The following is a 25,539-nucleotide window of genomic DNA, read 5'->3' as shown; positions in this document are numbered from 1 at the left end:
GACAGCTTTCAGTTTTTGCGATTCATCTTCTCCTCTCCCTGGATTTCTTCATCCCTCATCGTTATTTCTTCGCCTGGCTTCTGTCTCAATTTTCTTTTCCTTTTTTTTCAGGAAGCCCCACACTCCCTCCCGTCCATCACCGGATCTCGATTCTTCTTCGTTCACTCTCCAGCGATGTCGTCTCTTCTGAAGGAGGAGATGCAGAGAGTTTTATTCCGACCCGAAAAACTGAGACTGGCGGAGTTTATTGAGATCGAGGAGCCGACGGACGGGAGACATTTTCTCTGCGTCTCAGGTAAGCAGCATTACACAGGCACTGAATATTACCTTGGTTGTGAGAGTCTCAAGAGAAATGTGGTGAATGTGTATTAAATGCTATGAGGCCTGGAAAAAGCTTGTACTTGTCCTGCAGATGAAAAGTCTGTTGTTGCATTGGGGCCTGTTTAGCGTCAAAAAGGTTTTTTTTTCCCTCTTTCATGGAGTTTCGAAAAACAAAGTGGTGCAGTTATGCATAGTGCGATGTCAGGCTTCTCAGCCGTCCCTCAAGCCTGGATCCAAGGAGTCCCACACCATGCGCTCCAGCATCCAGGAGTGCTACCGGAGGACGGAGGTGTGGCCCCTCCACGACCTGATTCTTGTTGACGGACGGGACCCTGATGTGGTAATTAGCATTGCAATAGCATTGCAGTATTACATTGCTTTCTTTAGAAAGGATTGGAACTTAAAATGTATGAATGTATGTTTTTCATAAATAATCAGTTATGAAATCTTTACAAGCTTTGATCATGTTATAATTTTAAATTCACACGTTGTGTTTTCAGTGATAAATCATACTGGGAGGGGACCGCAAGAAGAAACGTCTCTCTTTAGAATCCTATATTCAGCGGTAGAACCTGATCTGTCTCTCATCCGTAGCAGCAGTGTGGTGGACAAACATCATTTTTTAACCAGATTATTCCTTGTATATTCATGCTTTCATTTCCCAAAAGCCCCTCTGCCGCCATATATCCGGCATCACCTCCAAGGTTTAGTGTCAGACTTGAATCTATCTGAACCGAGTGACAATTGTGTTGTTTCCCGGAGCTCGAATCCACTGCGTCGGCTCTGATATCATGATTTTCATTGTTATTCTCCCCAGGATGACCCCTGTTTCCTGCTGCACTTTGACACGGTGCGCACGGTGACGGCCGTCAGCTGCTCGGCCAAATACACGTTCGTGCGCGCGCTCTTCGTCCTCAGCGAGCAGCACTGCCAGAGGTCACTGAACCTGCGGAACTTTGACTGGGCCTACATCAAGCCCACCTCCTTCTACTCCAACCGAGGAGACTGCGTGGTCCTCACACAGATCTGCTTCTACGCATTCAACCTGGTGTGTCTCTCCATGTGTCCCGTGCCCCTGGACGCGTAATGGAGCGACACCACGACCGCGTGTACGTGCGTATGTTAGTAAACTGCACAAGCTTTACAGTATAGAGCTGTGGATTGAATGTGAGCTCGTGGCTTATGCTAACTATAGTAAGGCTTATTCACCGTGACATGTCTTTTCCGCGTTAATTCTCTACTGAATGCGTCCAAGTCACAAGCAGCTTGGTATTTGTTCATTTTGTACATCTACTTTTGTGATGTTTTACTTACTCACTCTATTCCTCTCTGTGTGCTGCTGTGAACATGTGGACTTCAAATGGAGAACCAATAAAAACAAGCACACATTCCTTGCCTTTCTCTGCCTTTAGCATTGTTTCACCATTAATACTGTACATTTAGAAATGAACTTTGCACAATATTTGTCAGGATTTGGGCTGTTGGTTGGTAGCTCATGACAACAGCTTAGGCCTACAACTGAATTGACATTAAGAGGTAATTACTGATTTCAATATATGTTAGAATCGATATATTGATCAGCCCAAGTAGGCCACAAAATAATTATCCCACCAGATTTATTTTTATTTCTTGCTTTGTTGAGGAGGTTTTGAAACAGTACACATGTCTTTACCTCATTAAGTAGTAAAAACTCAAGTAATTACAAACCATGATGTAATGTCTTTTTAATTACCCGAGTATATTTATATAATGAGTATAACTTTTGAAACTTGTATTCCTCTATTTTTAAACTAACCCATAGCCTTATATTGATAACCTATGGGTTATTAATTATATTTTATTTCTCTTGCACTATGTTGTCTTGTTGTCTGCTGTCATGCTGTCACGCACCAACCGCCAAGTCAAATTCCATGAATGTCTGACATATTATGGCAATAAATGTTTCCTGATTCCTGATTCCAGAGCAAATTGATGTTGCACAGGTGAACGCTCGGTAATTAATGCGAGGGTTTTCTGTCTTAATAAGTACGGCTTCTCACTTGACGTTTAGATACGTTAGTTATAGCTAAATTACACCCACCGTCGGTGACATTAAGCGGTTTTTCTGAGACCGTTGCTCGTTCATGTTACGCGCGGGACGAGCTGTCTTCCACCTGCGGTTCAGCTTTCCACCTGCAGGGGGCCTCGTGACATTGCGACAGCCGACACGAAGTTAGTAGACTTAAAAAATGCCTGACGAAAATAAACATGCATAAATATATAACGGCGTCTTTTAAATATCACCTTTACATTTCGAGTCCATCGTATTATAAATATTGATACGTTGATTTAACGCGCGCACACATCGTGGTCATATTAGAGTTAGATTTATTCGCCCCGTTCCCGGCACAGAGGGGACCGACTACCGGTCCCCTGCCTGCCGCCAAAATTCAAGCTAGAGGATAGAAGAGACAGTTCTCCCTGTTGTCGGCTGTAAACACTGGGCGAAAACTTACTGCTACGACTTTTTCGTGCCTGCGGAGTCCGCGGAGAGGGAAACATGCACATCAAGTCTATTATCATTGAAGGATTCAAATCCTACGCACACAGGACGGAGATCAACGGCTTTGACCCGCTGTTCAACGCCATCACCGGACTGAACGGCAGCGGCAAGTCCAATATTTTGGACTCGATATGTTTCCTTTTGGGGATATCGAATCTGAGCCATGTAAGTGTGCTGTTGGCTGTACGGTCTTTGAGCTGCACGGCTTTAAATACACACGTTGTTGACCTTAAATTAATCACGCTGCACAGTTGTGATGTGAAATATTTCTGTCGTCTAACACCAAAACAGTCACCGAGCTAAGCTAACTGTTAGCTAGAAGCATCTTAACACTTTTTATTTTGTTAATTTCACCTGAAAGGTGCGAGCCTCCAACCTCCAGGACTTGGTGTACAAGAATGGACAGGGTGGCATCACCAAGGCCACCGTGTCCATTACCTTTGACAACTCCAACAAAAGCCAGAGTCCTCTGGGTTTTGAAACCCACGACGAGATCACCGTCACCAGACAGGTCGGCCAACAAATAACGGTGGATCAACATCTCTGCTTTGGTGTTCAAAAGGTCACAGTGTGCGATGCTGAGCTTGTATAACTTTGTCTCAGGTGGTGATCGGCGGCAGGAACAAGTACCTCATCAATGGAGTGAATGCAAACAACACCAGGGTGCAGGACTTGTTCTGCTCTGTTGGCCTCAACGTCAACAACCCACATTTTCTCATCATGCAGGTGAGCCTTGTTTCTGCAGCACTGTGTTTGTATCCCTCTACAGCGTTTGACATCATGTGATCTTTCTGATATTTTAGGGGAGGATCACTAAGGTTTTAAACATGAAGCCACCAGAGGTAACGCATACACACGCTGTCCCCCATCACCACTATTTCATACAGTCTTCCTGCCCGTTTTTCACTTCCTCCAATGAACACCTCTTTTCGTCCAGATCCTTGCCATGATCGAGGAGGCAGCGGGAACCAGGATGTACGAGTGTAAAAAGATTACCGCTCAGAAAACCATTGAGAAGAAGGAGGCCAAGCTGAAGGAGATTCAGACAGTGAGTCCGGCATCCCAACTCGTTTTGATTCATTTATCTCGCTTCATTCTCTGGTGAGCCGCTGCCACAAATACAACTGCAACTAATGCTGAGATCGTTCTCTCTGTTTACGTCAAGATTTTGGATGAGGAAATCACTCCAACCATGAATAAACTCCAAGAGGTAGGTTCAATGCAAAGACCAAACTAGAATGAGAGAGTGTCTTGTGAACACATCATGTCTTTTTGAAGTATTTCTTTTTCTAAACCGCACTCCCTCTGCAGGAACGATCCTCATACTTGGAGTACCAGAAGCTGATGCGCGAGATCCAGCACCTTTCCCGGCTGTACGTGGCCTGGCTGTTTGTGTGCGCGGAGGAAACCAAACTGAAGTCGGCGGATAACCTGAAGGTGATGCAGGACAACATCACCAAGATGCAAGCGAGCATGGCCGAGAACGAGAGCAAAGTCCAGCAGCTGTCGGCCCAGATTCAAGAGCTGCAGAAGAAAAAAGAACAGGTACCATTGAATACTTTGTTCTCTTCTTGCAAATTTGTTTGGTAATTTGAATTTTCTCCCCGGGATGACTGTGATTTTGGAGCAAGGCGTCCAAAAATGAGCCTTCGTTAATCTGTAATGATCAGTATGTTTTAAAATTAAAACAAGGATCTTGAGCTGAGTAATGCTTTGACTTTTTTGTCGTCTCCTCTGTATAGGAGGTGAACGGTGTATTAAAGTCCCTGGAGGAGACGCTAGCTGACGTGCAACGCGTCGACGCCAAAGCGCAGAGTGCGTTTGACCTGAAAAAACAGAACGTCAAAGATGAAACCAAGAAGAGGAACGCGCTCGTGAAGACCATGGAGGAGGTGAGTGAACAATTCATTTAGCTAAAACGGGCTTTTAGGACTTACAAAACTTCAACGGTTGCTTTCCTTTCATCCTCAGGACAAGAAAATGCTCGTGGTAAAAGAAAAGGAGGTGTCCAAGTTGGCGGAGCAGCTTCAGGCCCTACAGGCGGAGGGGCAGGAGGACAGCGCGGCGCTGGACGCAGCGGAGCAGCATTTCCGGGCGGTGTCTGCTGGCCTCTCCACCAACGAGGACGGAGAGGAGGCCACGCTGGCCGGGCAGATGATGACCTGCAAGAACGACATGAGCAAGGCGGACACCGAGGCCAAGCAGGTGATGGAAGCACTTGATCGTGTCCGAGCTCGCAGCACAAACCTTTGTGCTCGAAAGCGCTGAACACGCCACACGAACGCAGGCCGGCTGTTTGCCGCCCGGAATCTCCTTCCTCCCGCCGCTTCAAAGCTTGTTCCTCCATCTTGTCCCCGTCCAGGCCCAGATGACCCTGAAGCATGCTGAGGCCGAGCTGAAGACCAAACAGGCCGAGGTGAAAAAGATGGACGGTGGCTACAAGAAAGACGAGGACAGCCTGCAGGCCGTCAGGAGCAGCAGGGAGAAATTGCAAGCGGAGCTCGCTAAACTCAACTACGAAGGTACTGCGTGAGAACAGACCAGTTTGGCCTGCGGGACGCACAGTTTGTATAAACACACCAGGTTGGCTTGTGCGTTTCAGACGGGAAGGAGGAGACTCTGCTGGAGAGAAGAAGGCAGCTGTCCAGAGAGGCCGCTCAGCTCAAGGAGACCTACGAGCGGCTTGTGTCTCGCTTCCCCAACTTGCGCTTCGACTACAAGTATGGATCGTCTGAGCGAATGAGCTCAATCTAGATCTTCTGTTAGTCCTCCGGCTCATAACGTGACCAAAGTCGGCCTGAGCTTTGCACACCTGATTTGCAGCATAGTGTTTAATCTTCTTCTTTTGCCATCTCAAAAGGGACCCGGAGCGCGGATGGGACCGGAGCAAAGTGAAGGGGCTGCTCGCTAACCTGATCACCGTCCGCGACGTCTCTTACGCCACCGGCCTGGAGGTGGTTGCGGGGGGTCGCCTCTATAACATCGTAGTTGACACAGAGGTAGGCGTGTCAGTGGACCACTTGCAGTCATATGATGAACGTTTGGTCATTCCATTCACGTACCAGTGGGAGAGGGCAACCGGGGTCGACCATGTCATTTGTTACTCTTTTCTTCTCTCCACCAGGTGACCGGTAAGAAACTGCTGGAGAAGGGAGAGCTGCAGCGGAGGTACACCATCATTCCCCTGAACAAGATCTCTGCCAAGACCCTCAACGACCGAGTGGTCAACGCCGCCAAGAGCCTGGTGGGACATCTAAACGCAGACCCCCCCCCTCCCCACCCCGTTTAGAAAGGTCGTGACTCGTCTCCGCCTGTCCCCCTTTGGTTTCCGGCAGGTGGGAGAGAACAACGTCCACGCAGCGCTGTCCCTGGTGGGCTACGAAGCCGACCTGCGTAAGGCCATGGAGTACGTGTTCGGCTCCACGCTGGTGTGCGACACCCTGGACAACGCCAAGAGGGTGGCTTTCGACAAGCAGGTGATGACCAAGACCGTCACTCTCGGAGGGGACGTCTTCGACCCACAGGGGACTCTGAGCGGAGGTGAGAGCGAGGCTTTGAAAAACGCTTCCACTGTTCCACTGAAATGTTTAGTCGCTGCTTAGAGCGCCGTTGGTATTTTGCTTCTGCGCATCGCTGTAATACGACACCTTTCATTCCCTTCTTCTCGTCCAGGCGCTCGCTCCCAGTCGGCATCCGTCCTGTCCAGCCTACAGGAATTAAAGGAGGTTCGTGACAGCTTGAATGAAAAAGAGAACCAGCTTCGGGAAACTGAAGGACAACTGGTCAGCCTTAAGGGAACCGCGGAGAAGTACGCAGACACAAACACACAAATGACTGACACTGACATGAAATGATTAACGATCGATTTGTATCATTTTGTCCCGTTTTGAGCTCATTTATTACCAATTTCCCCTTTTTACATAGTTTGTCCACAAGTTTTTCCCAAATGTAGAATCTTTGAATTCTTTAAAACATTTTTTTTTACTTGCAAATCTTCTTCTTCATTCCCCACACTTCCTCCCCCCAGGTACCGTCAGCTGAAGCAGCAGTACGAGCTGAAGGTAGAGGAGGAACAGATTCTGCAGACCAAGCTGCAGCAGAGCTCCTTCCACCAGCAGCAGGAGGAGCTGGAGAGGCTGCGCAAGGCCATCGGTCAGAATGCTGCACAGACACCAAAATACAAGCAGGCAACCTTGACATACCGTACACACATGGACCCCATACGTTTTATTCTCCGGGGCTAACCCAACTGCTGGCGCTGTGCTTGCTGAACCAGACGAGAGCAAGGAGACTCTGCGCGTCACCAAGGAGGTGCAGAAACGGGCGGAGGAAAAGTACAAGGTGCTGGAGAACAAGATGAAGAACGCCGAGGCGGAGAGGGAGAAGGAGCTGAAAGCCGCCCAGCAGAAGCTCAACGCGGCCAAGGCCAAAGCCGACGCCTTCACCAAGAAGCTGAAGCAGAAGCAGCAGGTGGGCACAGTCTCTCCGTGGGGGGGGGGGCCTCCGGTGCGCTGATCACACGTGTCTTACCGCGCTGCTCGTGCGTGCAGGAGTCCGACGCCGTGGCCCTGGAGCTGGAGGAGCTGCGGAGGGAGCAGACTGGCTACGAGCAGCAGATCCAGGCTGTGGATGAAGCCATGGGAGCCATCAAGGAGCAGATCGACAGCATGGCCTGCACCGTATCCCAGAACAAGGTATTTAGGGGTGTGTGTGTGTGTGTGTGTGTGTGTGTGTGTGTGTGTGTGTGTGTGTGTGTGTGTGTGTGTGTGTGTGTGTGTGTGTGTGTGTGTGTGTGTGTGTGTGTGTGTGTGTGTGTGTGTGTGTGTGTGTGTCCTCATTCTTTTTCGCGGTGCAGGAAGCAGTGCTCAAAGCCCAGGAGGAGCTGGCCAAACAGAAGGAAGTGATCATGGCTCAGGACAAAGAGCTCAAGGTGATTGCAATTATTTCCTTTATGATTAAATAAGTAGGTTAAGTTTGCTAGTCCACGGAGGCCATCCTTACCGTAAGAACTGCATCATAGGAGCAACCGATGATTCCAGGTAGCATGAACACGCAGGAAGGCCAGTGTTTGGTTTGTCCATTGCAGGCTGTAAGAAACATGGTGGTCCGATCATAAGATAACGTGATGGTTCTTGGTTTCATGTCTATTACGTTGCATTTCTGCTAATATAATATCCTAAAATGCTCCATACTGCTCCTTTTTAATGCGGCTAATTTAGGAGCTTATAGTCACTCTAGTACTCTAGTAATATAGCTTGGAATTCTATATGTAACCTGTTTTGATTATTATTTTTCCATCAAATGGAATGTTCCAGTGTAAGAGCACAGAGGCCAATAAAATAAGGGAGCAGAACAACGAGGTCCAGCTGAAGATCAAGGAGCTGGAACACAACATTAGCAAACACCGCAAAGACAGCCAGGAAGCCGCTGACAAGGTACGCACACATTAGTATACCGTTGTTATACTATGAAGGTACAACAGAACTCTCATCATGACGTCCGTCCTCCAGGTGTCTCGGATGCTGGAGGAGCACGACTGGATCCAGTCGGAGCGGCAGTTCTTTGGCCAGCCCAACACCTCGTACGACTTTAAGACGAACAACCCCCGCGAGGCTGGTCAGCGGCTGAAGAAGCTGGAGGAGACCACGGCCAAGCTGGAGAGGAACGTCAACAAGAGGGCCATGAACATGCTGAACGATGCCGAGGAGAGGGTGAGGACAGCGCTGTCGCAGGAGGAAAAGGAAATTTGAATGACGACGTTTATCGCAACCATCTTTCCTCGTGCAGTACAACGACCTGATGAAAAAGAAGAGGATCGTGGAGAATGACAAAGCCAAGATCCTGAAGACCATCGAGGAGCTGGACGAGAAGAAGAACGAGGCTCTCAACGTGGCGTGGCAGAAGGTCCGCCCTCTTCCGGCACACCGGTCCTTCCATCTGTCACTTTGACGGATTTGGACCAGACGCTAAATTCCTTTTCCTTCTCCCTTTGCAGGTTAACAAGGACTTTGGCTCCATTTTCTCCTCTCTGCTGCCAGGGGCCACTGCTAAGCTGGCGCCGGCCGGCGGAGTTCTCTTGGAAGGTCTCGAGTTCAAGGTGGCCCTGGGCGACACCTGGAAGGAGAACCTCACCGAGCTCAGCGGAGGGCAAAGGTCAGCGAACAGCTTCGGTGGTTTGTTCTTAGCAGCGCGTGTGGGGTCGGGCCTCCTTCATCCAGCGTTCCTCTGTGCGTTCAGGTCCCTGGTGGCCTTGTCCCTCATCCTGGCCATGCTGCTGTTCAAACCGGCGCCCATCTACATCTTGGACGAGGTGGACGCCGCCCTGGACCTCTCGCACACGCAGAACATCGGACAGATGCTGCGCGGCCATTTCAGACACTCCCAGGTACGCGCAGGTTCCCCCAATGAGGCTCATCCTCATTCTCTGAACCGGGTGCACTCGACTCACCCTTTTTTTCCCCCCCTCCCCTGAATTGTCTCTTCCCCAGTTTGTGGTGGTGTCCCTGAAGGACGGCATGTTCGCCAACGCCAACGTCCTGTTCAAGACCAAGTTCGTGGAAGGCATGTCCACAGTGTCGCGGACGGCGCTCAGCCAGAGCGACAGCAACCTTTCCCAGAAAAGCCGGGACAAAGCTCGCCTGAAGGACAAGAGGGTCAAACAGCTGATCAGCTGATCGACGAGTCAGACGGCCATCTTTCTAAATACGCGCCGGTAGTGTCTCCTTAGAAACCATAGCAACAATCGCTCACGTGAACATGTCCTGTGTGTGCTTTCCTAAAGGATTCTGTGTGTATTTTAAACGTCTGTACTGTCGGTTATTCTGTCTCCTTTCATGCGCTTCTGCCACACATCACTTTTTTATAGTCCGCTAACGTATCCATGTATTTTACTAAATAAAGCAGGTTGAAATATAAGGTGTTTTTTTTTCCATTGTTTAACAATGAGGTGGTCAGACAATTCATCTTATTCACGTTACAAAAATCCTGATCCCACTTGTCTAACTCGCTATTAGGTTGAATCAAGAGTAGTTATGTACATTTCATTAACAAGTGAGAACCAATTACTGTCAAGATGATTCAATTTACCGATCCTGTTCACATCTCAAGACCCAGTTGATATCAGATGCCATTCAACGTACCACTTTTATTAAATTGAAAGACTTGCTGTCATCCACGTCAGTTTGTACCTTCAATGTATGAGCATCATTCCAAATAACTTGTCGCTTCCATTTTAAGCCGTTAGAGCAAAATTATGTATTTGGACAAAAAGAAAGCCACATGTCAAAATTGTCACTGAAGTTTTATTTCATTAGGGACAAATTCAAACAACTATATCATCACAACATTTTATTCTTAAGCCCGTATCAAATTGGCTGCAGTGTTGCTCATTCTCCATTGGTTAAGGACGTACCTCCTGCCTGAGCAGAGGTACAAGCTGCTATCGCTGTGATACTTATGAGTAGGCTAACCTACGACAGTAGCAAAAGTGCCCAGCTCAGGACCCTGGAAATACAGTGTCTGCAAACCCACCGGTTTCTATTGCATGTTTTTACCACTAAATGTGTCAGCTTGAATGGAGCAACTCCCAGCTAATATGGAAAAGTAACGCAAGGACTTGAATATCTATTTAAGAGGATTTCTGCACCAACAACACCAGAAAGAAGAGAGTGAGTGAGTGAGTGTGTGTGTGTGTGTGTTGCGGTCAGGGTTGGCTCTGGATGTGTCTGCGCAGCTCCTGGGCCTTGTCCCTCAGGTCAGGCCTGCTGTCGGCCTGCAGCGTTGACAGCGAGCGCTGCAGCTGCTCCCGACTCTTCACGGACACACAGTCCCACTTCTCACTCTCTGTGGACAAACACAGAACCATGTACACAATGATTTATATGAGAAACTCACACGTGAGGAATCAGATTGTAGAACGAGACTAATGAATAATATAGTCCAAAAGAAACAAACATTGATTCTTAAAACAATCGGTGGCTCGATTTCAAATGGGAAGAAGTAAAAGAAGAAGACAAATGGTTTTATTGAGGGAAAGAAAGTTCCGTCTTCTCACCCCCGGTTCTCTTCACGATCATATCCACAACCGACAAGGCCTCCGTCCTCACAGAGGAGTAGCTTTTGTTTTCTGGGTGGAGGGAACAACACAAAGACGGTGAGGACAGTCGTACTATACTGGAGACGCAGTCCACGGCGACGCGGCGAGGCCCTGACCTAGAGGGTGCGTGAGGGCGCCGCAGGTCTCCGCGAGGATCGGAGACAACGCGTCCAAGTCCCCGCCGCCCTTCTCCAGCAGCAACAACCTGCAGAGACAAAAACACCACAAGCTCCTCGGTCAGAAGGGATTTACCGCGAGCGCGGCGTGATCCGTCGGTTGGGATCGGCCCTCACCCCTTGAAGTACGCCTTCATGGACTGGAGGACCGCGAGCTGGACTCTCCAGGTGCTCAGCTTGAGTTTCTCACACATGAGACTGCACACGGCCACCTGGAAACGAGCTACAGAGGGACACTCGGGTCAGAACGCCGCGTGACCTTTGAAGCACGCTCACTGGTCTGCAGTTAGTAGATTGGCTACTTCACTTGATCTCAGTTCTATTTAGCAACCGAGAAAAAAATAATAATATCTTGAGTTTAAGGCGCACAGCAGGTAGTAAAAGTGGAATAAAATAGACGTGGGGGGACACCTGATCTGTGTGAAGACAAACATGTTTTATTATCCCTCTATTAGCTCAGGACAAGTGGAGCACCGTCACCGGGGTCAAGGTACAAAAGACACAGGGGTGGTCCAACGTGAGGGACCTCACTGGGCTCCATGCTCAAAAAGTGGAGTAAATAAAAGCAATTTGCAGAATATCGTGGCGTCGGTCACTCACCCTGAGTCTGAGGGTTTCTGGGCCAAGCCTTCCCCAGAGTCTCAAAGGCACAGAGCAGGGTCTCCGTCTGCAGCTCCTTCTCCTTCACGTCTTTATCGTCGTCCTCGTCCTCCCGCAACCTCTTCGACACGCCGCCGCTCTCGGGGCAGTTCTGTAGGGTGATCGTAAGGGACGTTTCAACAAGAGGGGAAAGAAGAAAGTGGTGGGATGGCAGAAGTGATGCGAACCTTCTTGATCAGGGGGAAAAGGATGTCGGCCATGTCGCTGAAGCGGTCCTCCTGGCTGCTGTGGAGGACGTCTCCGGCGCAGCGTAGGGCGGCCATCTTGTACACCAGACTCTCCTTGCGGCATTCCTTCAACACCAGTTCCAGCACCTCTGAGATGGTGGGCTGGCCGGCGCACGGCTTCTTCAGCTCGTTGCTGAACGCCACAGAAATCATGGAAGCAATTATGTGTACATAACAAATAAGAGATTGTTTGTCCGTCAGATAAAACTGGGGGGGAAAGTATGTTGTCTTACCTGCATTTGGAGACTACTGATCCAATGGCTTTCAATAGCTCCTCCTAAACATACAAAAATATATGAGACACAAAAGCAAGACGAGAGCAAAAAGGAGATTGTTGTTGCCGTTACCTTGCCGGCCCACGTGCGTCCAGACAGCCCCTGCATTAAAGCCGTTAGCACCATCCCGAGGTGCGGCGCCACCAGCGAACCCGTCTGTTCTTTGGCAACGGTCGCCATGGCAGCTGCACCCTGAGCCTTCATCTTCCAGGACTGAGACTGCAGAGCCTTCTGGGTGATGACGATGAGCTCCGTCATGTAGAGTCGGATACCTCCAAAGCTCCCTAGAGTCCAAGAACCGTTCAGAGGGAGAAAGCTTAGCAACACGGTTATTCCACAACCCTCCATCAGAGCAGTTGGCTATTTAGATCAATTAAGTACAGGACTGGTTTCTCACCCGGGACGTTGTCCTGCCACACCTCGGCCCACAGCGCCGCGTCGTGGCCCTCTCCCTTCTCCTCGTCGGGACCGGGCGCCTGATGCATCCCCAGGAAGGCCAGCGGCAGAGCGACCCCTGCGTTGCCCTTCAGCACATCGGGGCTGTAGTGGCTGATGGCGTGCACCGTCAACACGCATGACGACTTGTACACCAGTTCTGGGAGGGAGAAGAAGATGAGCCGGGTCCCAAAAGGTGCCGGTGAGTTTAATGCGCACAACCATTATATTGGGAGGGGAAGTGAAGGTGTCAAACATCTTACCTTCCTTCTCCAAGTACCAGCCGTTTAGCTTCAGCAGTAGCTTCTCTACGCTGCTGTCTTTGGCGGTCTGAGGGGAGTAGACGGCGTGAGGAGGGGCACATCCCACTCAACACTGAGAACCACCAATGCTGTAATCAGAAGCGCTGCTTACCCTAACGAGGTGTCCCAAAGCGAAGGCAAAGGCCTTCTGCACCACGGAGCTTCGGTCATGGATGCCGTTCAGCAGGGCGCTCATCAGCTTACCTGGAAACACAGAAAGTCGCCACCATTGAGGTCCCTCACGCCAACTCTTAAAAGCACACAGTCCAGGGAGGGATGGGCTTCTCTTACCCGAGTACGGGGTGAGGTCCTGGGGGCACTGCACCGTGAGTGAGACGATAACACTGGCACAGCCTCCCTGTGCAGGAAACGGAGAGCGAGCATAAAAAGGGGGACGCCGGTTTCTGTGCACACGTACGCGAGACAAAGTTGCCAAGAATCCGAGGCAGAGGTGTACGTATGTGTGTCTACCTTGGTGCCCAGGCCCACGCCGCTCTTGAGCAGCTCACAGAGCCTGGGGACGAGCTCCCCCAGCACGGAAACATCCAGGTGCTGCAGACACTGAGCAGAGGAACACACACGACGGACGCTCACTCAACAGCTCGGTTTTTGTCATGTTTTTCCAATGAATCCTGGCGTTCGCTTTCCTACCATGTTCACGGTCTCCATCATCGGAGAGGACTTAGCGGCACTCAGCCTGGCGGCGTCCATGGCACTCTAGAGAAGCACAAAGAACATGATTAAATAAGAAAAAGACTTTGGGGGAAGTCGTGGAAGGCGCCTGCGCTCACCTTTTCCTGCTCTGTGGCTCTGAGGCTGAGGTAGTTGAGGACCTGAGGCTCCAGGGTGCTAAGGGCCTCCAGCAGGGCCGGGATCAGCCGGGAGGCGTGAGGCTTCAGTCTGGCGCCCGCCGTCTTACTGACCTTCACCAGGGTCTGGATACTGATAGGGGGGATTTGAAGGATTCGTGCTTATGTGGCGACAGAAACCAGGAAAGATGCAAACTGCTCGACGTTACCTGAGCGCGCGGACCTCCGACACGTTGCTAACGATGCCTTTTTCCAGCAGGGTGGGCAGCAGCACCGCCACCGTCCTCTGGGCTGCAGAGCCCGTGGACTCGCACATGCGAGTGCACACCTGGAGCAAGACGAGAGGGTCGCACGTCAACGCGCGCGCGCGGTAACATCGCATAGAAAAGTATCGTGAGTAACTATTTGACCTTGCTGAGCGTCTTCAGCGTGAGGTCCGCTGCTTTCCTCACAGACTCCTGAAATGCACGGAGAGAGATGAGTACACAGCGTCACGCTTCCTGCAGTTATTCTGCTGTGCGTGCGTGACGTCCGCCTCTGCGTGGCGACCGCATACGAGTCATCACAGCGCGGTGTCCATCCAGTGAACGGAAGCCACGTGGAGCGGCGCTCACCTTGATGTCGTCGAGGACTCTGAACAGCGTCTCCCACATTTCGGCCAAGTGGTCGACGAGGTCGTCGGCTTGGCGGCCGCGGATCAGGTCGTTCAGGGCGAGGCAGCTGGAAGGAAAATGGATGTTTTTTCCTGGCGTTTACGTTAAAGGTGAAGGCTTCTTTACCTCAGCACCAAAAAATCTAAAACAAATTAAATATATAATATAATATATAAGCATGAACACGGAGCATACAGGCAAACAGCAGTAACCGTTTTATCCAAATACATGAAAAAGAAATATGAAAGTAGAAAAGCAGACATTAAGTCTTACTTTGGAGTTTAGTGTGTAGTTCCCCTACCTGGACTCACGGACTCTCCAGGTGTTACTGGTCAAGTTGGAAATGACATCCTGTAGGATCTCCTTCAGATATTTATCCACCTGAAACACAGCAAACCAACGCGCTCACGTCACCTCAGGACGGCAGTCCGTCACGTCCATTTCTATGCGTGAAGGCGCTGTAAGCTCCTACCAGGGTCTTGTCAGTGACCAAGGCGTCCCAGATGCTGGTCATGGCCTGACGGATGCCCAGGTTGGGGTCAAACTGGTAGCGGTACAGGCGGGGCACAATCTGGGGCAGGAACGGGGCCAGCTGCTCCCCGGCCTTGGATGCGATCATGTTGAACCCGAAAGCCGCTCCCTGAGAGGAGGAGGAGGAGGAGGAGGAGAGGTCAGACGACCCTTGGGTTAGTTCCGAGAAAGGAGCCACAGAAAAAAAAAGCAGCCGATGGTGCGTGAGCGGCGTACCTTGCGGGAGTTCCACATGGCGTGGTGGTTGGCCAGGTTCATGAACTTGTAGACCAGGTCCGGTTGGTTAAGGTCGCTGGCGAGCGAGCAGAGCTCCTTGTAGGTGGTCAGGCCGTGACTGCGGGGGGGAGAGGGGGAGTCAATGTTTGGCACCGCAGAAAGTCCAAAAACTCCCACAGCGGGGACATCCGACTCACCCGTCAGGGGTTTTCCCCAGACCTTCTCCCTGGAACACCTCGGTATCCTCTGACACTGCGTGCTTCACCCTGCTTGCAAAGATGAATGACCATTAAACAACGTCCACACAATGCCCCCGCCCCCCGCAGAGAGGGGGCTACAGCCTTCTGTTGTTTCACTCCGTCCTCAAACCCCCCCCCCCACTCGCCTTTTGCCCGTCATGAGGGTTTCCACCAGGGTGGACACCAGCTCCTGCTGGTCAGCCTCTCCTCCCATCTCGTACACAAGGCCCAGGCCTTTGGAAGCCACGTCCTGACTCAGCTCTACGTGAAAGATGGAGAAAGGTGGGCCAACGGTTCGTTTGGTCACGTCCTATCGCATCCTAAAAGCAGCATCTGGTGTTGAGCAACAACGGACGGATCAAATGTCTCCTCTTACCATCAGGGTCCGACAGAACAGAGATGAACGCCACCTGAATCTCCTTCAAATGGGACTGTGAAAGAAAAAAGGCTAAATGTTTGTGATCATTGAGAAATACAGATACAACCTCGTCTTCAAGAAAAGCACTCAATGATAAAGATGATATTTTGCCAATTAAAAACACTGGAAAGTAGGGTTTATTACGGTTAGAATTATTACAGACTTCACTGCGAGTGGCTCAATGCGTGGGTTTTCCTTCTCCCTGAACAGGACCCCGTTTCTCCCCCCCTGAAGCCCCCTGTTGGGGAAAACACCCACCGTGATTTCCTTGTGTTGGCTGAGCTTCTTGACCAGAGAAAGCAGCCACACGCAGGCCGCCTGTCGGACGTGGGGGTTCTGGCTGGGAATGTACCTGCTCAGGATGGACTTGAGGACCCAAGGGACCACATCGTTTTTTTTCACATCTAACGGGGGGAGAGAGAGAGAGAGAGGAAATGTTTCGGGGGTAAATGATTGCTCAGGTAAATCTAATGTGTGACATATCTGATTAGTAACACTGGAGAACTGCTGGACAGAAAACATCAAATCTGTGCAAACATAGCTTGAGAAATGACCGAATTGCTTTGAATTGAAAGTACTTTTTTTTCTTACATAGCCCATCACCACTCATCTGGCTCTGGGGCTTCAACAATGTACCGAGCAGACGACACTCAGTGGACCGCTTTGGGTAATAAAGAATCCATTTCCAGCCCCCAATCATTAACGGTTGAAAAAATTGGACGAAACCACGAGAAGAGCGACAGAGGTGTCCTACTGGTGGGACGATGCGTGCTATAGGGAGTGAAGTTCAGCTAGAGTGCTTACTTTGTGGGGGGCTGTACTGGTCCTCAGTGCAGGTCCACGGGTCTCGGGCCGCTCCGGAGCTGGTGCCTATCGCGACACTGGTGATGGCCTCCCCGACTGTGAACTGCAGCTCCACCTGCTTGGCCTTAACAAATAAAATAAAAAAAGCAATCCTTCCACTTATGAGCGTCTGCCGGGACTCAACGGTTTGATCAGTCAGTTGGGGGATCTCTCATACCTCCACGGAGTCCATGAGGCCCTGCAGCAGCTTCTTCTGGTGAGGGAAGTCTCCATCTCCCACCGGGAGGTAACCCAACGTCTGGATGGAGCGCTCCTTCATCTGGACGGACGAGACAAACGTCACAAATCTCTCGGCTTAAGATCTGCTGCGTCATTTACATACACGCATGTGCACACAACAAGACAGCGTCCACTTCCTGTTGCGTAGTCCGCGGTTACCTTCGTGCTCTCCTTGCCGGAGGGGATGCGAGCCAGCAGGTTGTCCGTGGCCGACAGTTTGGTGAAGCCTGGTCCGTCGTCGGGGATCAGCAGGGGGCCGTTACGGCCAACTTCCCCCAGAGCTGTACACGCTGCGACCGCCAGCAGCGCACTGCTGCTGTCCAGGAAGGAACCTGCATGGGGGGCCGGAGGTCGCGTCAGTAAGTTAAAGCCGTCTAACCGCAGAAACTTGTTATGTAAAAGGAAAAACGGCATACCAATTGACTTGGTGGCCATGGCAACAAGTTCGTCATCTTCTTGGGAGGTGACGCTCATTTGCGGTCCGATGCTGTGCTCGGAGTCCCCGAGGGCGGCAGCTTTTTTCTTGCTCATGTACCGTCCCACCATGTAGCCGAGAGCCAATAGGGCACCGTGCTGAGTCTCAGGACTCTGTGGATCAATGAAACAAATGAACATTATATGCAGGTTAAAACCAGATGCAGCTTTTCCTTTATTTTATTTTTGTTTTAATTTTATTTTCAAGTGCTCCGAGGAGACGAAAGTGTGCGTACGTGATTGTCCTTGGTGATTTTGAGCAGATTGTGCACGGCCGCCTGCAGCTCGTTGCCGGTCATGGAGGAGACGACCACGGCATACAACTGGGCTGCCAGCTCCCTCATGTCCTCCTTATTAGTGTTCATCAGACTCTGGAGAGGGAACATCTGTCAGCAGAGCTCAAGTGGAGACTCAGGAGTTATGCATCACAGGACAGCCAGGTGGAGAGTGGCTTTTTAATGGCGCCAATATATGTGTCACTAATGAATCGTGGTAAATCCCAACGCAGACTGGCCCGCACCCTAAAGCACACGTACACCCACAGAAAACTCACTTTGATCCAGTCAATTTTATCAACGAATCTGGGAGCCAGTAACTCTGGGCAGACAGACACCGCCTCCAGTAGGCAGTACATAACTGGGATTCCTGTGGAGATCAATAAGGACACGTGCAATAAATAACAGGGTTTCCAAACAAAACCTTCATGACAATTCCTAAAAATATATAGAAGATAACATGACTTATGAAAGGTTAAATAAACAAAAGCAAACTCTGTACCACTGCATTGATGTCTCATTAATATAAACCACTGGTAATATCTTAAATGTTCTATGAAGCTCATAGTATCAACGGCACACGACTCACCCCCGACAGCAGACAGCAGCTGCTGCAGCAGATCCATGTAGACGTGGACGGGATTCGGCTCGGAACCCTTGGACTCGAAGGTCAGCAGCGTGCGGACGTAGAGCCCGATGGCCGGCGCGTCGTCCTGCATGTCTGCCAGGCGTGCCGACATGGGCGTGACGCCGGCGCTGTGGGCCAAGCACATCCTCAGGTACAGCACGATCTGGGAAGACGGGGAACAGTTAGGGCTCTGCAGAAAATGAAAAAAGAAGTAGAAGCAAACTCATCCAATGTCACGGCAAGTAATATTTACCTCCCCAAATGCAGATGGGTTGAAAGGAATAGTAAAGGTTCCAGAAGTGTACTTAGCTGGAGTCTTGATCCTTTGAGCCGCCTGATTAAAAAAAAAAAGTAATCATTTTTATTCCTGGCTAAGAATGTGTGTCCTGGATGTTTGTGTTGAAGCGCAGAGCCGCACCTTCTCCTGCACAAAGGCCACCATGTCAGGGAAGGAGGGCATCGGCTTTGGTCCCTCCTTCTCAGAGTTCTTGCTTGGAAAAACTCTCAGAACCTTCCGGGCCTCAGCGGACACCTCCTCCCTCCTGAGAAGCACACAAAGTAACAATTAACACCCTCACGTTCCCACTAACCCTCCTCCATCTTACTCGTACATAACAAGCACCCACTCAGCACCCCCGGCAGGTTTGCGTTTCAATTCATTTGCCGTTGGGCAGAAGCCGTCCTGTGTTTGGGGACTTACGGGTCTCCAGCAGCCAGCAGCAGCAGGTATCTCGATGGCACGTGATTCGCAGCAAACACGGTGCTGGCGAATTTCAAGGCCACCTGTCGGACCTGCACCTCCGGCTGCCACAGAAACATGAATTCACAAATTACTCAACATTAGTCTTCTTTAATAACTGAAAATATTGTGTTTAGCCGTGCAGACCAAGGTTATTATCGTTAACGAAAACTAACTGAAAAAGGAAAACGTTGTTTATTTTATTATTTCGTTAACTGAAATAAAAATAAAAACGAGCCTTTATAAAAAAACGAAACTCAAAAACTAACTCAAACGGTATTGTGTCTTTACAGAACTAACTAAATTAAAATAGAATTATAGAGAAAATGTCTTTAGTTTTCGTCTTTGTCAATGCTGTAGAGCAGCGGTTCCCAAACTCAAGAAGGCCGCGGCCCAATTTGAAATCTGAAAATCTTTCGCGGCCCACCCAAACCTTTAATCACAACTCTGATCAAAACATAATGATTAAATGACCTTAAGAATTTAACCAAAATCAAACATCTGCGAGCAAAAGTCCGTATTTGCTCGCTTGCGAAACGTGAACTTCGCTGCTCGCGAGGAGAATCTCTGCTCGCGCTGGAAGGAGTTTTCTACGCGCTCGCTGTGGTTCTTTCTGACAGTGAGGTGGAGACAGTGCTTTCAGGGTCCGATCGATGCCGCGAGGTGCGTCCTCTCCCGCCGCTCAACGGATTAACCAATGGATCCATATATAAGGCTCCGGATTATAAAAGGCACTGTCGTTTTTTGAGGAAATTCAAGCCTCGCCCCGTTTGTTGAACAACGACAGGCGGACAAGAGCAGCCGTTTTCGAGCGAGAGCCTTATTGTTTTATTAATCTGTCTGTTTAAATTGTTTGTGCTTCATCAACTAACGTTTCACATAACTAATGTGCCGCATCATGAACATTTTTATATTAATTTCAAACTTTTAAAAATAAAAAAAAACGTATTATTAAACTATTTATTGTCAATGACCTCTCGCGGCCCACACTTTGGGAATCGCTGCTCTACAGCTTTTATTGGGTTTTAGATTTTTTTTTTTTTCAGATTGAGCTCTCTGAGACTCCCGGCTCCCAAGCAATGTCCTGTGTGGCTCATTAATGGGTGTAGTACATGCTGTTCACTTGTGTCTTTAGTCTATTGGCTGTTGCGTCTTGTGTAGATACATATTTGTACGAATATCTACATTTTATGTTCGGTTGTTGATATTGTTGTGTCCAGTGGAATTTTTCTGGTTAATGACACAAACACATGACCGACACATGTTCCATAGTTGTCATTTGTGGATGGCTGTTCATCTGTCCTAAATACATTTTTTTAAATGGTATGTTGTGTTGAGTTTGTATTACTTATTATAGCTTGTATCTACAATTAATTTTGAGCATTTTGTTTTGCAAGCAAAAAATGAAGCTTCCCTGACTGCGCCCCCCCCGGTCTGTTACATTCTGCGGTAAAGACTAAAACTAATACTGAAACTAATAAAAAAACTAAACTAAACTAAACTAGCACTAACTAATTAAAACTAAACTGAAATTGAAAACAAAAAGTCAAAACTAAATAAAAAAAAAAAAACTATTGAAAAATTCAAACCTATAATAACCTTGGTGCAGACTCACCTTTGTTATATATGCAGCCACCAGGGCCTCCATCAGGTTGAGCAGCGCCCCCTGCAGGTTGGCATAAGCTCCAACCATCATAGACAAAGCTTCCTGAATGGCAAGGCGGACGTCAGACTCCTCCTAAAGAAGACAGATATTTTGGAATCAGACACCCTCTCGGTATCTTCTTAAAATGGAGGCTGGAAAAAAAAGTTAACTATATTTTACTGTCAAATATTTCAGAGATCTTCCACTTACTTTGCACATGGACTCAAAAAACTGCTGCACGAGGGCAATATCCTTAGTGAACAGCTGCGGCATGCGGCTAGAGGAGAGGATATGACATATTGAATAGGTTTCAATACTAAAAACAATGTTTAAAAGGGACAAAAATGTAGTTATTTTATTTTACCTCGACAGCTTCCCAACAGCAGAGTAGGCAACACATAGTAATTTAGGATCCTGCAAGAACAAACGTTTAGTAGGTATACATATACACATATATATTTATTAAATGAATTGGTAAACAGACAGGGCAGTAGAAACGTGCGTTGTCACAGTTTTACCTCCTTGTATTCGTTGATGAGCTTGGTTAGACCATTCAGCAGCATAAGTCCCAACGGTTTATTAGTGTCAGGACATCTGAAAAACATCAGCATTATTTTTCAAATGCAGGGAACATTGGGTGTTAAAATATATGAAACATGGATGAATCTAGAAAAAAAACTACACTTTACATCATGCAGATGTGATGGACAAACTGCAAGGTGAGGGACAGAAGTTTGTTGTTGGTGTTTGCTCCGAACAAACCATCGTACACAACCTACAGAGGGAGAAAGAGGAGAGGAATGACACCAGCAACTTGACAAACGGACTTGGCCCAAAGAGAGTGAGAATACACGAACGCAGCGTAAAGAAGCAGATGGCCTACCTGGATGTTAGCAGGGAAACACTCTGCAGCTAAGCGGGAGCGCAGGAGATGAGGCAGGATCTTCAGCTTGACTCTCGTGCTCACAGGCTCGTGTTTCAGCTCTTGCTTCACGTTGCCGCCCTGGTGCACATACAGAAAGAATTGTATGAAATGATTCAGATTTAACTAGATTAAAACCGCACTCAAGTTAAATCATTCACCTTCAAGTTTACAAACCTTTGATTTAAGAGGAACGTCCCCCAGGTACACCTTGTACATCTTGTTGATGATGAGAGGATTGTTCCAATCGATGATGCTGGAAGATAATTGAAAGACGCAACCAACATTGAGAATAAAGGTTTCTACTTTCAGCATTTCTTTCATAAGGCTTTAGATACCAACCTGTCAATCTCTTAAACGTGCTGTGAACATTTTGATGTTGTCAAATAATCAATCAATGGTTTTTTATCTTTTGAATTTGACAAGAAGTATACGGATTCATTTGATATCTCATTGCACCGCTCCCTAAATTAAAAGTAAGATTACTGAGTGATGACTTGCTAAACCAGAGGATTCAAGCTCCTTTACCAACCTCTGTTTGCTCTTCAGCTCCAGATCGGCCGCCGTGGCCACACCGTGTCGGGTGTCGCTCGATGCCACCACCAGGTGCACCACCGTCTCCACCTCCGGGATTTGCTTCGCCTCCATGAACTTTACAATGCCCAGTTTACACTGTTGAAACCAAACACAGGATGAGGGAATTAGAATTGTTATACAGGCCTCAAAATACAGGGGCTCCGGCATAAAAAGGTTTAGAATGTCTATTATCCAATAGTTCTGAGCTGTTTTTAGAAACCAAGTTAAATGTTAGGCATCTCCTTTTGAGTTGGAGGCTCCAAGATTCCGGATAGATTTTATCTTTGTCACAGAAACGTATTACCTGCCACGAAAAAAAAAAACTATAGCCACTACTCGTCCTCCAGCCGGGTGACCGTACCTGCTCTAACTGCTCAGCGCTCCACTGCGCCTCTCCGATCACCCTCTTGGCAGCGTAGACACTCATCCCTGGGGGGGGCTGGGGGAGGCCCTGGCCACCGGCGGCCACCGTCCCATCTGAATGACTTCCCTGGGCGGAGGAGGGAGCCGGGCGAGTCGGGGATTCATTCAGCACAAAGCTAGAGGAGGCAGAGGGGCAACAGGTCAACGCTCGTGTTCACTTCGACTAGGACCCCTCCCTCTACAGATGGACATGTTTTTACCCAGAGCACAAGGCGTGAACTCACCCGTAAGGCATCAGCAGAACATCCAACATGAACTCCAGCAGCAGGTGCACAGTCTTTGGCCTCTCGGATAAGTTAAATGGAGACGTGAGCTTGGAGTTGTCTGCAGGATACTTCATATGGTAAAGAGTGGGAATCAGCAGGTGCATCAGGCTGAGAGGAGAAAGTGAGGTCAAAAGATATCCGTAATAAATGTTATTCATGTGTGAATCGAGATAAAACTTGAGTGGATCTAAAAAAAACAAATGCTTGCTTTAACACAGGTATGTGATAAAAGTGAATATACTTGTGCATCCCTACGCGGTGTGAGAGCATGTGACCTCTCACCTGTCCTGTTGGGGCTGTGGCTTGCCCTCCATGGCCGTGAGAAGGGTGGGGGCCAGCTCGCACTGTTTTCCCACCTCCAGACGAGGGTAGCCCATTTTGATGTAGATGATGGTGAAATTCTACAGGTTGCATGGATTAAACAATCACCAGTCGGGTTTAAAACCACACATCACTACTTAGACACAATGCAAATCCAATTGGTTTCCGATCCATTGTTAAATATTAAGACATAGGGGGAAAAAAAATCCAGATCAGAGGAAACTTAATTTAGCATTTGTTAAAACTGTGTGTGAAAACCCAGACTTGCAGATACGTTATTTGTTACTATAACTAGTCATCAGTCAACTTACACATAACCAAATCCACTTGCAACTGCTTTTTTGCACTACGACATCAATCGAAAATACACATACCTACACAATTTGAAAAAGCCCAACTCTGTACGTTAAAACTTCTTCTCACCGTCACAAAGGAGGCAGCTGCGGGATCCTGGTACTGTACGAGCAGGGTTTCTACTGGCAGCTGAATCTTCGGTCTGCTTTTTATCCGCTTGTTCAGGTGGACCAACAACTCCATCACCTAGCAGAGAACCAAAAGCATATTCGCTTGTCTGATCAAAACCTCACTGGCAAAATGGAAGGATCAAAAGGTCATTACAAGCATGTTTGCAAACAATGGATGGATGACATCCATGGATGGATGTTTAATAGCTTTGACTTAAGTTTGGGTGGTGAGAAAAGACAGTATCTGGGGTGTAGCTTGAGTCGAATACTCTGTAGGCACAGATATGAACGACACCCTGCTTACTTTCTTCCGCACGCCCTCCTGGACGCTGGAGAGTTTGAGGAGCACAGGAGGAAGGAACTTGGAGATGATGTCCTGCAGCTGCTCATCGGTCTCTGCATGGCCCAACCGAAGGAACACACGCTCCAGCTGATCTGTCAAACCACACGAACCACAAATGAACACACGGAACACCCTGATCACCGGCTGCGTCTCATTTCCTCGCCAGTATTCGTCATCAATTTAACGTGCGACCCGTTGACCAATTTGACAGCAATTTCCGATTCAAATATGAAAGTGGAACTCACTGGGGGGTCTATGGAAACACGTTAAAGCTTGTAAATGTGACAATAAAAAACACGGGAGTTAAAAACCGGTCATGCCAGCTGAGGAGTAGCTCAACCATCACACAGAGCTTCTCCCTATTAGCATGCTGCTAGCTACGTTAACTGACACACCATCAACGCATTTCATATCATTTTTGACGCCATTCGACTGTCGCCTCACAATCACTGACAACCTTCGCATTTAGCGCCACCCGCTCAAAAGGTTCACGCTGTGAAACTACCACTTCAAAGTTCGCTTAACGAAGACTTATTAATAGCATACGTGATGGTTTAGTTTTGACCATGACTGGGCAAACGGCCTCCAGACGTTAGCATTCCAGCTAGCGGTGTAGCGGAGTAGCTAGCTGCCGTCCCTGCACCAGTTGTAAAATAATATAAGCGTTATTCTTACTGGGGGGAAAAAACACCGCAACCGTTAGAACAAAGGAGGACTTTTAATTTATTTGATTTTTGGCATCCGCGGATACGGCATTTTAACAGATAGTAATCACCAATACCGCAGAAAGAAACTTACTGAGTTCATCCTGGGCAGCCATGTTTGCAGACTGACGTCAGCGCCCCCCACAGTTCGCAGGGCGTTACTGCGCCCAGCAGCGCCACTCCTTTATCGCTCGCTGTTAACTTTGATGTGCACACAAAGCAGTGCCACTTTACACATGTTTACAAGCGCTGTACTGTACGTCCTTGACAATACTACACCATGCTCCACATCGATGTTACGTCACAGCGCACTATGGTGCCGTTTTATATCGCTTTCTGGCACAGCTAATAAACGCACAGAACAACGAGATGTGACTTAGCTACTTGAATTGTTAAAGCCATTTCCCAATAGGTCAAACACACCTGGGCGTCTTTGTGGTGATCTTTATTTACAACTTTAGTTCATCTGTTAAAAAAATAACTGCGAGCCGGGGCAAGCCTTTACATAAACAAGTATTCTAAATCATTGCAGTAACAAAATCATAATCCTAGTCCTACAATTGGGCAAATTGGAAATAAAGCTAAGAAGACTAGTATATAACATTTTTATTAGTACTAGTAGTAGTATCTTATTAATGAACTAATTAGTTGGCAGACAATGTGCCATATAACAATTGGTACGACACAGTACCATGGTGGTAACATTTAAGCAAAATCAAATAATATGCTGTATATACACATGTTTATATCTTATCATTAATCAATTACTTCAGAAAC

The 25,539-nt window shown here is 48.5% G+C and overlaps 3 protein-coding genes across 4 annotated transcripts; 2 read left to right on the top strand and 1 right to left on the bottom strand.

Moving 5' to 3' along the window:
* On the top strand, positions 1 to 1,712 carry exoc1l (exocyst complex component 1 like). Its single transcript, XM_040187750.2, has 3 exons — positions 1 to 295; positions 483 to 661; positions 1,139 to 1,712. Exons 1-3 carry the CDS (start codon positions 175 to 177, stop codon positions 1,406 to 1,408), a joined length of 570 nt encoding a protein of 189 aa, XP_040043684.1. The 5' UTR covers positions 1 to 174; the 3' UTR covers positions 1,409 to 1,712.
* A 795-nt stretch (positions 1,713 to 2,507) lies between these two features.
* smc2 (structural maintenance of chromosomes 2) lies at positions 2,508 to 9,778 on the top strand. The gene is made up of 25 exons (XM_040186380.2): positions 2,508 to 3,028; positions 3,225 to 3,374; positions 3,467 to 3,589; positions 3,667 to 3,705; positions 3,801 to 3,911; positions 4,029 to 4,073; positions 4,175 to 4,408; positions 4,606 to 4,755; positions 4,835 to 5,068; positions 5,226 to 5,385; positions 5,466 to 5,583; positions 5,724 to 5,862; positions 5,988 to 6,107; positions 6,199 to 6,403; positions 6,536 to 6,671; positions 6,891 to 7,015; positions 7,140 to 7,333; positions 7,414 to 7,557; positions 7,719 to 7,793; positions 8,179 to 8,298; positions 8,374 to 8,574; positions 8,651 to 8,767; positions 8,859 to 9,016; positions 9,101 to 9,248; positions 9,352 to 9,778. Exons 1-25 carry the CDS (start codon positions 2,861 to 2,863, stop codon positions 9,535 to 9,537), a joined length of 3,600 nt encoding a protein of 1,199 aa, XP_040042314.1. The 5' UTR covers positions 2,508 to 2,860; the 3' UTR covers positions 9,538 to 9,778.
* A 366-nt stretch (positions 9,779 to 10,144) lies between these two features.
* On the bottom strand, positions 10,145 to 25,078 carry ecpas (Ecm29 proteasome adaptor and scaffold). 2 transcript variants are annotated; one of them, XM_040186373.2, is made up of 49 exons: positions 24,857 to 25,078; positions 24,020 to 24,150; positions 23,675 to 23,791; positions 23,213 to 23,331; positions 22,889 to 23,038; positions 22,603 to 22,780; positions 22,198 to 22,337; positions 21,843 to 21,921; positions 21,627 to 21,746; positions 21,433 to 21,518; positions 21,262 to 21,337; positions 21,108 to 21,157; positions 20,954 to 21,020; positions 20,714 to 20,836; positions 19,060 to 19,163; positions 18,778 to 18,901; positions 18,613 to 18,693; positions 18,321 to 18,522; positions 18,010 to 18,101; positions 17,693 to 17,827; positions 17,399 to 17,570; positions 17,142 to 17,314; positions 16,921 to 17,022; positions 16,704 to 16,827; positions 16,158 to 16,303; positions 15,858 to 15,912; positions 15,628 to 15,742; positions 15,440 to 15,508; positions 15,243 to 15,360; positions 14,968 to 15,135; positions 14,797 to 14,876; positions 14,457 to 14,562; positions 14,253 to 14,300; positions 14,052 to 14,170; positions 13,825 to 13,975; positions 13,685 to 13,750; positions 13,505 to 13,594; positions 13,325 to 13,391; positions 13,146 to 13,237; positions 12,995 to 13,061; positions 12,694 to 12,891; positions 12,369 to 12,580; positions 12,255 to 12,298; positions 11,962 to 12,154; positions 11,735 to 11,885; positions 11,252 to 11,357; positions 11,075 to 11,163; positions 10,917 to 10,988; positions 10,145 to 10,705 (listed from the first exon to the last, which is right to left on the bottom strand). In XM_040186373.2, the coding sequence occupies exons 1-49, from the start codon at positions 24,876 to 24,878 to the stop codon at positions 10,566 to 10,568; spliced, it is 5,529 nt and encodes a 1,842-aa protein (XP_040042307.2). In that variant the 5' UTR covers positions 24,879 to 25,078; the 3' UTR covers positions 10,145 to 10,565. The 2 variants fall into 2 exon arrangements, with proteins under 2 accessions (XP_040042307.2, XP_040042308.2); XM_040186374.2 differs by lacking the exon at positions 24,857 to 25,078 and adding an exon at positions 24,605 to 24,690.
* Between the last annotated feature and the right edge of the window lie 461 nt (positions 25,079 to 25,539).

This window comes from Gasterosteus aculeatus, chromosome 9 (genome assembly GCF_964276395.1).
Source record: "Gasterosteus aculeatus chromosome 9, fGasAcu3.hap1.1, whole genome shotgun sequence".
Taxonomy (NCBI): domain Eukaryota; kingdom Metazoa; phylum Chordata; class Actinopteri; order Perciformes; family Gasterosteidae; genus Gasterosteus; species Gasterosteus aculeatus.
Note: the sequence above shows the minus strand (reverse complement) of the source record. Positions and strands in the feature narration are given on the sequence as shown.

Bases quoted from the DNA above. Each gene is read 5' to 3' on its own strand.
- exoc1l (XM_040187750.2), top strand. From the start codon at position 175: ATGTCGTCTCTTCTGAAGGAGGAGATGCAGAGAGTTTTATTCCGACCC. The intron at 296-482 runs GTAAGCAGCATT...TCTTTCATGGAG, and splicing joins ACATTTTCTCTGCGTCTCAG to TTTCGAAAAACAAAGTGGTG. The intron at 662-1,138 runs GTAATTAGCATT...TATTCTCCCCAG, and splicing joins ACGGACGGGACCCTGATGTG to GATGACCCCTGTTTCCTGCT.
- smc2 (XM_040186380.2), top strand. From the start codon at position 2,861: ATGCACATCAAGTCTATTATCATTGAAGGATTCAAATCCTACGCACAC. The intron at 4,409-4,605 runs GTACCATTGAAT...TCCTCTGTATAG, and splicing joins TGCAGAAGAAAAAAGAACAG to GAGGTGAACGGTGTATTAAA. The intron at 6,672-6,890 runs GTACGCAGACAC...TCCTCCCCCCAG, and splicing joins CTTAAGGGAACCGCGGAGAA to GTACCGTCAGCTGAAGCAGC.
- ecpas (XM_040186373.2), bottom strand. From the start codon at position 24,878: ATGGCTGCCCAGGATGAACTCA. The intron at 15,136-15,242 runs GTACGCCGCTCA...TCCTCCTCTCAG, and splicing joins CCATGTGGAACTCCCGCAAG to GGAGCGGCTTTCGGGTTCAA. The intron at 13,751-13,824 runs GTGAGCGCAGGC...GTGCTTCTCTAG, and splicing joins GAGCCACAGAGCAGGAAAAG to AGTGCCATGGACGCCGCCAG.